Source organism: Tarenaya hassleriana, unplaced genomic scaffold (genome assembly GCF_000463585.1).
Source record: "Tarenaya hassleriana unplaced genomic scaffold, ASM46358v1 Cleome35, whole genome shotgun sequence".
Taxonomy (NCBI): Eukaryota; Viridiplantae; Streptophyta; class Magnoliopsida; order Brassicales; family Cleomaceae; genus Tarenaya; species Tarenaya hassleriana.
Genome location: NW_010966617.1, coordinates 570,550 through 584,304, shown reverse-complemented (window position 1 = coordinate 584,304; position 13,755 = coordinate 570,550). Strand labels below are relative to the sequence as shown.

General features: G+C 33.4%; 3 protein-coding genes and 1 non-coding gene across 6 annotated transcripts; 1 reads left to right on the top strand and 3 right to left on the bottom strand.

Annotated features, from left to right (window-relative positions):
• Window positions 1-515: 515 nt before the first annotated feature.
• Window positions 516-2,671, top strand: LOC104821998 (protein CRABS CLAW). Its single transcript, XM_010553063.2, is given in 8 exon segments — window positions 516-664; window positions 666-689; window positions 1,000-1,131; window positions 1,443-1,560; window positions 1,692-1,740; window positions 1,855-1,930; window positions 2,193-2,252; window positions 2,333-2,671. Coding segments are annotated over 8 exon segments (537 nt in total). The 5' UTR covers window positions 516-613; the 3' UTR covers window positions 2,360-2,671.
• A 661-nt stretch (window positions 2,672-3,332) lies between these two features.
• Window positions 3,333-5,761, bottom strand: LOC104821997 (squamosa promoter-binding-like protein 6). Of its 3 annotated transcripts, none has more exons than XM_010553060.2 (4): window positions 5,630-5,761; window positions 4,470-5,117; window positions 4,258-4,394; window positions 3,333-4,168 (listed from the first exon to the last, which is right to left on the bottom strand). In XM_010553060.2, exons 1-4 carry the CDS (start codon window positions 5,722-5,724, stop codon window positions 3,549-3,551), a joined length of 1,500 nt encoding a protein of 499 aa, XP_010551362.1. In that variant the 5' UTR covers window positions 5,725-5,761; the 3' UTR covers window positions 3,333-3,548. The 3 variants fall into 3 exon arrangements, with proteins under 3 accessions (XP_010551362.1, XP_010551363.1, XP_010551364.1); XM_010553061.2 differs by lacking the exon at window positions 5,630-5,761 and adding an exon at window positions 5,421-5,622 and having other exon boundaries at window positions 4,470-5,107; XM_010553062.2 differs by lacking the exon at window positions 5,630-5,761 and adding an exon at window positions 5,198-5,621 and having other exon boundaries at window positions 4,470-5,107.
• A 3,587-nt stretch (window positions 5,762-9,348) lies between these two features.
• On the bottom strand, window positions 9,349-10,555 carry LOC104821996 (protein BIG GRAIN 1-like E). Its single transcript, XM_010553058.2, has one exon. The coding sequence runs from the start codon at window positions 10,450-10,452 to the stop codon at window positions 9,523-9,525; it is 930 nt and encodes a 309-aa protein (XP_010551360.1). The 5' UTR covers window positions 10,453-10,555; the 3' UTR covers window positions 9,349-9,522.
• A 1,743-nt stretch (window positions 10,556-12,298) lies between these two features.
• Window positions 12,299-12,374, bottom strand: TRNAI-AAU. Its single transcript has one exon. It is a non-coding gene; the product is annotated as a tRNA-Ile (tRNA).
• Window positions 12,375-13,755: the final 1,381 nt, after the last annotated feature.

Here is a 13,755-nt window from a genome sequence, read left to right as displayed (position 1 = left end):
ACCGAACCTAAAAAACGGTACTTTTTCCGACCCGAAACTATTCCCGAACAGTATTATTTTTAGAGAACCGAATTTTTCTGGAATCGAACCGAACCGAATCGAACTTTAAAAAATTCCGAAAAAAACGAACCGAAACGAACACAATATAAAAACTGATTGGTACCTATTTTGTAAAATCGAAAAAACCGAACCGATCCATTCCCGATGTCCCGAACCCGAACCGTTTTCCGAAACGTCCACCCCTAGCAATAAATTCGCCATGCACAATTCGCAGAGTGAGGTTGTACTATCTCAACCAGCACTAGATAATAAAACCCTAGATCTGCCCCTTCGATCTTCAAATTAAATTACACGTACAGACCAGAACCCTTTTTTTTTTAATGTCTTTTTCATCAGCCGACACAAAAAAAATCCTAATTTTCACAAAACATTTTTGGATAAAATTTGAAGTTAAGCTTCTCTCATGTACACATACATGCATACATCTATATATATATGTTGTCCTCTATATATATGTAATGCTTTCAACGAAAGGATTAACCATAAAACCCTAATCTCTCTCTATCTCTCTCTCTCTCTCTCATTATAAAAGAATCAAGAAGAGGAACCATCCATGGCTTCGCGGGTCTCACATCCTCCCGACCATCTTTTCTACGCACGCTGCGACTATCTGCAACACCATTCTCGCGGTAACACCTCTATGTATACGGCGACATGAATAATACACACGCATATATATACACACACACACACGCATATATACTAAACCATAATATACAGAATCGAAGATGTATAACCATGATTATACTCCGTCAAGAGAGGAGAAGTCACCTGATCTAAGCTCGTACATATAATTTAAACAACGGGATTCCCTGCATGCATATGTTGTCTAGCTATTCAATGAAATGACACTGTTACGATCGAATTTATACATACATGATTTCAATGTTGGTTATTTTTCATATGGTGTATATGGTGCGTATATATATATATATATAGGTGGAGATACCTTTCAGGAGAACGCTCGAAACTGCGACGGTGAAATGCGGACATTGTGGCAATCTCTCTTTCCTCACCACAAGACCTCCTCAAGGCCCGAATCTTGATCGCCACCTCAGCCTCACTCTTCAGGTGCACATACATACATACATACATACATACATACATACATACATACATACATACATACATATGTACGTGTACATATACACGTATAGTTTTTCTTTTGCGTACCTAAAAAGCACGTGCTTTTCCTTTCAAACAATTACTCTCTAAACCTAGAGAGGTTAATTAAATGTTCACAAACACGTGTTAAATACGCGTGCGTCGGTGTTCTTTGATTGTATTAATTTACAATTAATTAGCAAGGGAAATATATATATATATATATATATATATATATATATATATATATATATATAATGAGTTAAGGGTTAAAGCAGATGCAGAGCTTCTGTGACACCAAGGAATTCAACAAGGGAAGTTCTTCTTCATCATCATCCTCCTCGTCCACTTCGAGCGATCAAGCACTGTCTCCTTTAACACCTTTCGTGGCTAAACGTAAGAAAACTAAATCACATAACAATATGCTTAAACGTACATTTATATGTATATGCATATGCGTGTGTGTGAATATATATATAGATATATATATATAAACGCCTTTTTTTTAACGAATTTTGGTACTGCAGCGCCTGAAAAGAAACAGAGGCTCCCATCGGCTTACAATCGGTTCATGAGGTAATAATAATACCATACATCCGATTTTAATATTTACGTTTTTATAAATTAACAAAGTTTCGTTTGTAAAATACCCATATATATATATATACACACATACACACACACGGAAAGGGATGAGATTCAACGTATCAAAGCTGCCAACCCGGAAATCCCACATCGCGAAGCTTTCAGCGCCGCTGCCAAAAACGTAAGACAACCTTAAGCCAATAATAATAATAATAATAATAATAATAATAATAATAATAATAATAATAATAATAATAATAACAATAATAATAGTCCAAACCCCTATCATAAAATGCATCACAAATTTTACATAATATCGGCCTAACACGGTCATATATACATAGTAATTTGAATTTCGGCATGGTGTTTTCGTCTATTAACATGTATTTATTCTTGGATTATCGCTTGCTAACGCAAAACAAAATGAAAATCGACACGTGCAGTGGGCTAAGTACATTCCGAACTCACCTACTTCCCTCACTTCCGGAGGCAAAACCATCCACGTAAGCATCTGCATGTCTATTTATGTCGTCGTATCATATAATGGCCATACATAAATAAAATAAAATAAACATTTAATTAGGGCTTGGGCTTTGGAGAAATGAAGTGAAGTCCACAGGAATATGCAGTCACTAATTAACGCACGTGCGGAAAAACCGGTGCCTTTGCCTTATGTGCGGCATTTTCTTCCCGTCTGTCTTTCTATCGTTGTCCCCTCTCTGTAACTCTTTTATTCAGAGTTTTAAGGCTATACATACATACATATATATATATATATATATATATATATGTGTGTGTGTGTGTGTGTACGTGTCGTGTTTCTTCGAAAGTTTGTGTCGGGAGTATATAATTTAATGTTGCATATTTGGACCGTTGTATCGTAATTAATCTTCTATCTACAAGACTACAAGTCTTTTTTTTTTTCTTCCCTGAAATAAGTTACGTGCATGTGCATGCAGACAAATTCATCTATTTGCCTCCTTGTCTGGAAATTTGCGTCATCTCTATCACATTCTTCTCCGATAAATATTATAAAATCTCGCAGCTTTCACATATCTGTATATTTGTAGGACCAGATGCCGGAATTCTCGTATTTTCATACTTATACATGCATATACTTATGTATATACACACACATACTTATCGTATACCCTGTATATTTATACGACACAGAATATGAAGCACAAGACACAAGTATGATTAAACCTAGTCAAATCCAATACATAGGGATGACGATCATATTTAGATTCAGTTATTTCGATTATACAAAAACTATAACCGTTCTATTTTTATATCAATTTCAATTTGATTTTGTTTCAGTTTTTTTTTTATCGGTAGAAACTCATTTTTTTAAAAAAAATCGATTTTTTCGATTATTTTTTTATTCCATTCTGTTTAAATTCGGTTTTCAAGTTTCAAGAAGATATAATCGTTCACTTTTTATGTCGGATTCAAGTTTCAAGAAGATATAATCGTTCACTTTTTATGTCGGATTCAGTTCGGTTATGATTATATCTTATTTTGTTCGGTTTGATTATTCGGTTAATAACTAAAAAAAATCGTTATAAAAAGACTAGCTAAACGGCTGCAACTCTACAACTGAAACAGGGCCATCTTCTGCACCATGATCCGGTGTCTGGAACGGACAATACGAATACAAATTCTTGCTTCGCATTCTAACCCACTAACCTTACGATGGATCATAAAAACCCAGATGCGGAAAACCATCAAAGGCACAAACTTTGATCCGACAAGATCCAACCCCAGACTCAAGGGACAAGAATGAAGAATCTGGCTTATTAGAGGCCAAGAAAATAGGGTAGACCTTCATATCCATGGCGGTTCGCCTGATTGGAGCTCCTCTGTTGCTCCACTCTTTGAAGGTGGGACGATAGCTGGAGAAGATCCACGGTAGATGAACCTGTTCCAAGAGATAAACAAGACCCGTGGCCCGATCCAGACAAGAACTGACCGTTCTTGCCCAAGTTTACGACCAAAGATTGCATCTGATCGTTCTGTGTCGATTCCGCTCTGGCTGTATGAACTCCTATACCATTTCTCAGACCCTTGTCTCCATTGGCTTGAGCGAAGGAGAAGCTTGAGCTCAGAGTTCCTGAAAAGTGTTGCGATGATTGAGCTGACAGAAGAGAGAGAGCACAACTAGAGCCCGACACCTTTTGCAACTCCCAGTCAGAAGCCGATGCAACAGTAGTAACTTCAGACAAAGGTATACTGTCCTGTCCATTGGAAGGGTGGATTGAAGTTTGAGGACTATTCGCATATCCGTCTTCGAATTTCACATGCCTACCCACACGGTGGGTTTGCAAATCCATCACTCTGTATACGAGACCCCCGGGAAATGTCTCGGGCAAATCCAAAGACAGGTGCTTTGCCATTGAAGTTTGAAGAAATTTGGTCCCTGTTACAACCATTCATATGTGTAAGTGTATTCCATAGGGGAAAGATCATCAAATGACAAACTGGTGAAGAGAGTCTGTATTATTATACCTTTAGATGGACGATAAACTACATGGCCTTTACCCGGGACCAAATAGACCGAAGGCTTCCTTCTACGTTCATTATGACCAAGCAAACGTCTACGACAACTTCTCTTTCTTTCGTCAAATTCAGTAAGCTTATGAAACCTGACAAAAGAAAAGCAGGAGTGAACAATCTCGATACATCCAACACTCGAGACAGTATATATATAAACACGAAACCTGCTGCATTGTTGACAAAATCTCTGCTCCATTCCATCAACTACAACCACGGGAAACTTCGAATGAGCCTCACAAACTCGGTGCCGTCTGTGGTATTCTTTAGAAGAGCTCAGGTCCATGTTACAGCCAAACACTTGACACAACGGTCGCTGCAAACACGAACTTGCTGCTCGAGGTTTCTTAGCTGGAGACGCAGAAGAAGCTATAACCAATGCATCATTCCCAAACACGTCATTCGACGGATTCTTGTGTTCCCTATGACTCCTTAGTGTTAAATCTATCCCAGAGCAGTCCTGACTAGAGAAACTAGGAAACTTCGAACAGGAATAGCTCTCCTCGGACAACAAATTCGAAGCTAGCAGAGAAGAAGCAGCTATCTTTCTAGTGGAATCACCACTGAAGTCAATGGATTTACCATGAAACTGCTTCGGAGCCATGTCGGAAAAGCCTCTATCAGAGAATTCCGACACGAACATACCGTTTGCCATAAAACTCGAGAGTTTCTGGTTCAATTCAGGAGTGAATTTCCTCATCCTAGCGCTTGAATCAGTAGACAGGTCGAATTCATTTGCAAAGAGAGCACCTTTCCCATCAGGCGAGCAGTTCCAAGTGTCCATGAGCGAAGACAGAGACTGAAACTGAGAACAACTGTTACATAAGTCGATCGAGGACATGTGAAGTCAGTACTCAGTGAAAGAGGCAAAATCGAGAGACATATTCCAACCAACCTCTGTTTCCTTGTCGAGGACAAGAAAACACAATCGAATCAATCATTTCGATACGTGATTCAAAGTTCCAGACTTTTGTTACACTACTCAATTTCTATTTTCCCAGGAAAAAAACCCGACAAGAAAAGGCGAGAAAATACAAAACCCTAACCATGAAATCAACAAAATTAAAGAATTCTCTTCGAAATCTGAGACCCGGAAGCTAAAATTATCAAACAACAACCTCGGAGAAGAAACCCATCTCGCTGGTGAGAGATTAGAGAGAGAGAGAAAAACTCAGTCCAACCCCACAAATTTTCGATCTTTCAAAAACCCACCTCCCAAAACCCCGGAAAAATTGCAACTTGGAGATTAAACAGAAATCCCAGATCAAAAAGAGCCAACGAGAAATTTAAAAGAAAAAAATTGAAGAGGAAGAATCTAATTGCTTACCCGATAACAGGAACAGAGACCTCTGTAGAACGAGGAACAGGGAAAGGAAAGGACTTTAACAATAGTAAAATAATCTTCGAAGTCTTAGGAACCATGGTGTAGGTGGTGACGTATAGACAGATACACTGTTGAGTCAACATGATTTCCACCATAGCCATGTCCACATCTTTTTGTTGCTTTTTAAAAAAAAAAATAAATTATTTACGACATGTTTTAGTAAAACTTTTTTTTTTCCAAGTCCCAATCTTTTGTCCTTTAGTTAATCATCCTAATTTTTCATTTGTGATTTACTACCTTTTTTTTGCTATTTTATATTAAACACCTTGATGTCTCCCACTTCATCTAATAAATTATTAAATTATTCAAATTAAGCATATATAACAAGCAAAAAAATCTATATTTATTTCACATTATCATATATCAAAATATCTTACTATCTGGATATTCAAAATAATTAGTGCTTAAACACATGATTAAAATGGCTAGAACTAAAAAAAACATATTAAAGACACTTTGTGTCAAAACCAGGTCAGTTTCACCTTTTTTATATGGAATCTGTTTGATTTGAATTCTATTTACATTCTAATTTTTATATTGTTAATTATATTCTGCTTACATTTAACTGAGGTAATAACTAAACTTTTTGGATTAGGTTTGTATAAAAAAAGGCGTTTAAAATTAATTATTCCTTTTGTTGGTAACCTTTGTATTGGAAAAGGTAGCAATTCAAGATCCAAGCAGTAGGACGTTTGAGGCTTTATACCAACTTGTGAATAATTTATTTCGGTATATTATTATAAAAGCTTATACAGTTCATCTTCTGCATACATATGTGTATATATATATATGTATCATTTTTTTTTATAATCCAAAGGTATATTATATAAATGGCACGACTTTTAGTTACTATTATTTATGTTTATAACAAAGTTTTGTCCCTTGGAATTCAGATGTCAAGTTGTGATTTTTGTATTCAAGCAAGGGGGATGCTTGGGGCTTTTTTGGTAGAATAAGAATATAGCGGGGCAAATTAGGGATAAAAAAATGAACAGAACAATTGCTAAGAAGACCCTAATATTTTATAATCTTACTAAATGATACCTGGGAATATTTTGTGACAAAAAGCAACCCAACATACCAAAGTGACAAAAATAGTACCTGATACCAGGGTACAATCAGTCAACGCCTCGTAAAACTAAAGTTATTTAATTCAACAAACATAATACATTGCTATATATATAAAAAAAACCCTTGGAAATCATTAAATAGGCTTGGTTATATCCAATGCTACAATCTAAATTTCAAATATTTGGTCATTGAATAATATATATATATATATGATAATTTTAACAAAAGTAAAGTATTTGGTTTGTTGATTTGAGTGGTTGATTTTTCTAATTGGGTTCCATTTGTAGTAAGAGACCAAAACATGCATGTTTGGTGTAATTAGGGTAAAATCTACATCCAAATTTGGATACATTTTGATCAATTTTTTTAATTAAAAAAACGTACCCTTGTGTGATTTTAGTGTTTTTTTTATTCTTATAATCGTGGGATCCAAAGCAAGATACTAAAGCATGGATGTTTGGTGTAATTTGGGGGTAATGGTACACGTAGGGAATAATAAGGGTGAGATTCCGTGAGAAAAGGAAAAGTTAGGGGTACGCTTTGGAATGATTCGGATGAAGAAAATTGAGTGGTGGTGGTGGTGGACATCGTTTTTTCCTGAGGTGCCCCAACTTTATTGCTTTATTGCAAAATCGTCCCTTTTATTTTAATTGGGGGTTGGGAGTGGGCGGCAGCAGAGCACAAATGCCATGACGTGGCAAACCAACCAACCACTCTCTCTTTTCAGGTGAAAAGGGGAATCTTATTTCCAATCCCTCTTCCCCTTTTGGCTTTCTTCCCCTTAAAATTCAATTTTTTAAAAATTACAAAAAAAAATAGCATGACCTTTTTTAAAAAAAAAAAGAAGTTGTTTTTGACATGAGGTTGAGATTTATTCATTAATTTATTATTTTTCTTCACTCAAATCCTATAAAAATATCCAAATTTTATAAAATATATCAAAAAAATAAATAAACTTTTAAGTTAGACAAATAAATACACCAGATATTGAAATATATCCCGAAAAAATATCTAAACTCTTAAAATTGAAAAAAACGTTTTATATATAGTCTATTCAAATTATTTCATATACAAATTTTAACAACATTTGATAGTTTTTATTTAAAAGTAATTTTATATTCGAATCTTAAATCAATATATAGAAAATTGTTTTCAATTTCAAAAATTGATATATATTTTTTTGATATGTTTGACATATTTATTTATCAAATTAAAAAATTTTATATTTTGAGAGTTCAGATTAGATTGACAAATTCTATCATCTATTATAATGGGCCTATATCGAACCCAATATATATATAATGGGGTAATTTCTCTTTATTTCAATGTTCTTTTTATCATGCCATCCGATTTTTACATAATTATCCACGCCTTTTAATAACCGCATGTTTGGACCCTCCACCCACTAAGTTAGAAGAGAATCCCCTTTGTGTGTTTTTTTTTATTTTATATTATACTAATTATTTTTTTGCTTATATATATATATATATGTCATTGTTTTGTGGTGACATCAATTTCTTCGAATATGCTTACCCGACAGTCAAAAGAACACAAAAAATAAAAATAAAAAATCAAAGGGAAAAAAGTAAATGTGATGATAATTGATTCCACATTTGATTTTTATGTTTCTTGAAAACGTATTTCATGTACTATAACACTATTAATTAATTAACAAACACATATTCATATCATATCATATAATAACTATAATGATCTCTCAAACATCGTATATATTTTTTCTTCTTATTTTGATCCGGTTTTAATGACATGGGGACAATGATCCAATCTTATTATGCCATAATTGAACGCTTTATCATTATATATATATATATATATTCTTGATTTATAAAAATATCCTAACAATCTAATTTAATCGGTTTCCTCTAATTGAGAAATATTTTTTTATTGAATTTAGCTAGATTAATTTTGATCATTAAATTGTAAATATGTATTCCAACATCAGTATATATATATATATATATGAGATGTTATTGTAAATATGGGTAAAAAGGCTATTAAGCTCGAGCCTAATGTCATATATATATATATATAGTAATGATATGCGAAAATTGGGAAAGCTAAGCGTAATCTATGCATTGCAAAAGTTGGATATCTCTTTTGTCCCCAATTAATATATGAATACATTTGCACGTCGTTTAAGGTTAAATCAATCTCAAGCAAAAAAATAATAATCATGCATATTATTTTATATTTCGAACGGATGATTTATCTCTAATTATTTCATTCTTATATCAACTGGGTTTTCCTATTGAAGCTTATGATACACAACTCGTGACAAGACAAATAATAATAATAATAATAATAATAATAATAATAATAATAATAATAATAATAATAATAATAATAATAATAATAATAAGCAAATTGATTGCAATTCAATATAACGTGCATGTACTATATCATGCGTGCTGGTCCACGACAATTCTCGCTTTGTCTTCTTGGGATGTTAATTCTATAATATATATATATATATATATATGTGTGTGTAAATGGATGGAGTATAATACCATTCTAATTCATTAATAATAAATCCCTAATCCTTAATGTTGACGACGAGACAAAGAAGGGAAAATCTTTATGGATTTATCAACACTACCCCTCAAATCTCATTAAAACAAATTGGACCAAATCCCATATTATATCTATTATAGATATATAACACATATATAGATACATTTTTTTTTATAATTCGCAATTAAACGTGATTTTTTGATCATTGAATCTATTATCGATTCGATCAATGATCAAACGGGTCTTGCATGTGCACTCTTCTTGATGGCGTCAACATTCGTAGTCTCGTAAACCGGTAATCCCCCACAGGACAGATCATAGTTCTGCAACTCGAACAGGTCGGAACTTGAATCGCTTTCGGTTCCATCATCCTCCACGGCGGCAGCGGTTTCGACGTTTGTCTTTCTTCGATCATCTTCTTCAGACCAAACCCTCTGTCCCTCGGAGAGGTTCTCGATCAGCTTGAGCCTATCGTCCAGCCAAGTCAAGTCCTTGTTCTTGTCCGTTTCCACAATGTTCGAGTACTGTCCGTAGTTCTTTGTTGGTGTGTCTAAACAAGGAGGAGGAGTTCTGATTCTAAAACCCGAGCTCGAAGACGAAAACGGAGATTTCGCCGAAGAATTTGTGGTCGCCGAATCTGTTTTCGAGGATCTATTTGAGATCATGATCAAGAAACGGCTGATGCTGCTTCTTCTTCTTCTCCTACAACCTCCAGGGCTCTCCTCTTCATCCGGAGCCTGAGATCCTGTCGTTGACTTTGACTTTGACTTCTCCTGATGGAAAAGAGAGTTCAAGAAGCTGGCGATCTTCCCGCCCGGCGAGCCAGGTTGCTTGTGTTTCACGTCACCAATCTTCTCCTTCACGGTGAAAACTTCATGTCTTTCATGAACATGATGATCTTTATGATGATGATGGATCGATTCCGATGATCTGATGGGCAAATCCAAGCTGATTCTTCCCCTAGCTAATCCCCATTTCCTGCGGTTCTCTTTTCTCGTGTAATCGTAGGTATCGTCGGTGGGTTCGTTATAGCCGGAAAAGTACCTCGCCGCCTTGAAAACATCTAGTTCTCGGTAACCATCGGGCTTGTGGGATGATCCCTTGAAGATATTATATGGGTCTGATGATGATGATGATGATGATGAGAGGCCTTTCATGGACATTGTCAATGGGGAATGGTTGACAAGTTGAACTTGGAGAGGAAATCTTTGCAGACAAAAAAAAACGGGTTTATGTTTTTTTTTTTCTAACGGGACATGATTGAGATCAATGGAGGGTGTTTGGTTTTTTTTATAACACCTGATATCATACTTCCACTTATGTCTTTCTATGTATTATGATGATCATCATCATTTGCATTAACGATCATTTATACATATATACATTTTATATGCTCATACCCCATATATTAATACGATCGTTTGATTTCGTGGGGCATATATATGAAAAATATAAAATAGACTGTTTTTCTTTTTTGAAATCTAATAGCTTTGTGTGTTAATATATGATATGGTGTGGGGGCATATGTCTATTGTGGCCTTGGATTCCTACTTTTGATTTTGCAATTTTTGTTCGTGGGTGCATATATATATATATATATATATATACACACACACTTTTTTTCTACGGTCGATTTTTTCTAGATTCTGAAATCGTGTGTGGTGTTGTCGGTGAAGATTGATGTAGGAGCCCACCACCATGCACATTCCACATTCATCTTTTGATGAAATGGCTTTCAAATCACTCCTTGATCACCTTATATATAGTCAAAATCCCATCATCTCCCATTTATTTGCTCTAATAACAATATATATATATATATATATATATATATATATATATAGAGAGAGAGAGAGAGAGAGAGGGGGTTGAGTTCAATTTGTGAAGATAGAGTGATGACCGGTTTGGTCTCTAAAGGATGTGAGCATATGGAATGGCATGATTAGCTCTAATTAGGCTTTTTGAAGCCCAATAAGGCTATCGTTTTAGGGCACATTTGGGCCCAAATTTGTGGCCCCACCGACACAAACCCTAAATTCTTATGCCCTTTGATTGTTTTTTTTGGCCTAACTTTTTTTCACAAAGATTTATTGGTCTTCTTGAAATCTTCGAATGGGTGTGGTTTATATTCAATATCAGATATAGATATTTTTTTTTATAGAATCCATAAAACGTAGACCATGGTCATATGGTAGAGAGAGAGAGAGAGAAAAAAAAAACTGAATTTCAAGATTCAATTGTGTAAAAAAAGGAAAGTTTTAATAAAAATAACTAAATTTTAATATTTATTTTAAATAAAATCATTCTCTAAATTTATAGAATACTAGATTTTTAAAATGTAAATTTGTAAAAAAAAGTCTACGGAATCATCGACATTCATGCGTATATATATCTTTCACTTGATCAAACTCACCTTTCTGTCTAACGATATCTTCATTAAAAGTACAAAGAAAATACCACAATGGATAGGATTCGTAGATTAACATCGTTTAAAAACTTTATTGTATTTGGAGAATTTCTAAAATTAATATTGGATAATACCGCAAAGGAAATTTTTAAATTTTCAATATTTTTTGTGAAAAGACCACCTTGCATTAGAACTAATCACAGTAAAGTTTTTTTTGTTATAAAGCAATTGTTCTTGACGCCAAAACCGCGCCTATTCTATCTATTAATCACAATAAAGTTATCATGAAATGACAATTTGTGCAACTTAGTCTTACGTGGATGGGGCTTAATATTGATGGCACAATAATAGATTTCGTGGAAGAAGATAAGATAAGCATGAATATTATATATATATATATATATATATGATCCATGATTCCATGTCGAAAATTGACATAGCAGCATATACTTTTCGTATTTTTCTTTACATGCATGTTTGAATTTTATTTTTATAAACTGTGTTAATTTCCATAACATAAAGAGCAAGTGACACATTGTGACTAATAAATTCGATTAAAAAAAAGGGTGGAAAATGGAAATTATATAAAAACAACTAAGAATTGGCCCATGCAGGTTTCGAACCTGCGACCTTCGCGTTATTAGCACGACGCTCTCTAACCAGCTGAGCTAATAGGCCATGATAGTAAAAAAAAAAAGTATAAATTATAAATTGATAAAGACTTCTAAAACAGTATACCAATACAATTAAAATAAAGAGAATAGTTTCTGAAATAAAATACATATACTAAATATATAAATGTCCTAATTAGAATATAGAGAAGGATCCTTGTGGATATGGTCGGACCTTATTACCTAGGATCGGTCTGATTCAGCCGTCACATACTCTTGTCTCCACTAATTTAATTGATTTGATTTAAAACAAAAAATAATCGATTAAAGCAATTGAAAAAAATCATTGTTTATCTTCAAGGCTATAAGATCGTTGAATTATTTCCACATAAATTTAAGATTGGTTTTTATTCATTTATTATGAATTTATGATATATGTTTTGGTAGAAAAAAGGTATATGTGTGTGTTTTACCTAGTTTGTTCTTTTGTTTCTGACATTAGTGTGTGAAGATTGAGTTATATATCTCTTGCAGATTTTATTTCATTAATAAAATTAATTTGAGTTTGATGAATATAGATTATAAATTATAAAAACGATACAAACGATGTATAAATAATAAGATAGAAAATTTCTGTGTTTCCAATGTTTTCTAGAAAATCTAAAAAATAACACCCAATTCTTTTCAATTTTGACAAAACAAAATTTGATTTTTTTAAAATAAAAGATACTATTTTTTTAAATCGACAAAAATAATATCTGAATTATTCGACGAGTATCAAATTAAACAACTGAGCTGACGTAATATACGAAAGTGTTGACGTGACAGACAAAAGTGCAAATGTCTTGTGAAACTGTTTTCACATCATATCAATATTTCCATACGCCACATCAACTCGATTGTTTAATTTGATATTCGTTGAATAGTTTAGTTATTATTTTGAACAATTTAAAAAGTTTAATATTTTTAAAAAAAAAATCGGTTTTTTTGTCAAAATTGAAAGGTTAGTGTTTTTTTTTTGGATTTTTCCATATTTTTTTTATTTCATTTCGTATATGTATATTGTATAGGGTGATCAAGATATCCCTAATGACTTATCAAATTAGTATTTAGTTTTTCTTTAATTATCAAATCAAGACAGAAAATTCATGTGCTTTCAATATGTGATTTGTAACTCAAACTATACTCTCATAGGAACTTTGGTTACCTTTGATTTTTTTCAATACTATGTTTTCACGATATTAAAACATTTGTATTATATATATATATATATATATATATATATATATATATATATATCAATTATCATGGACTGGATTACTAGATTCAGATTATTTTGTTGGATCATAATATTTTTCAATGTTTCCAACCCATTAATACACACACACACACACATTATACCATGTTCCCTCACGAATACGGTACACACACAACGGCATCAACACACA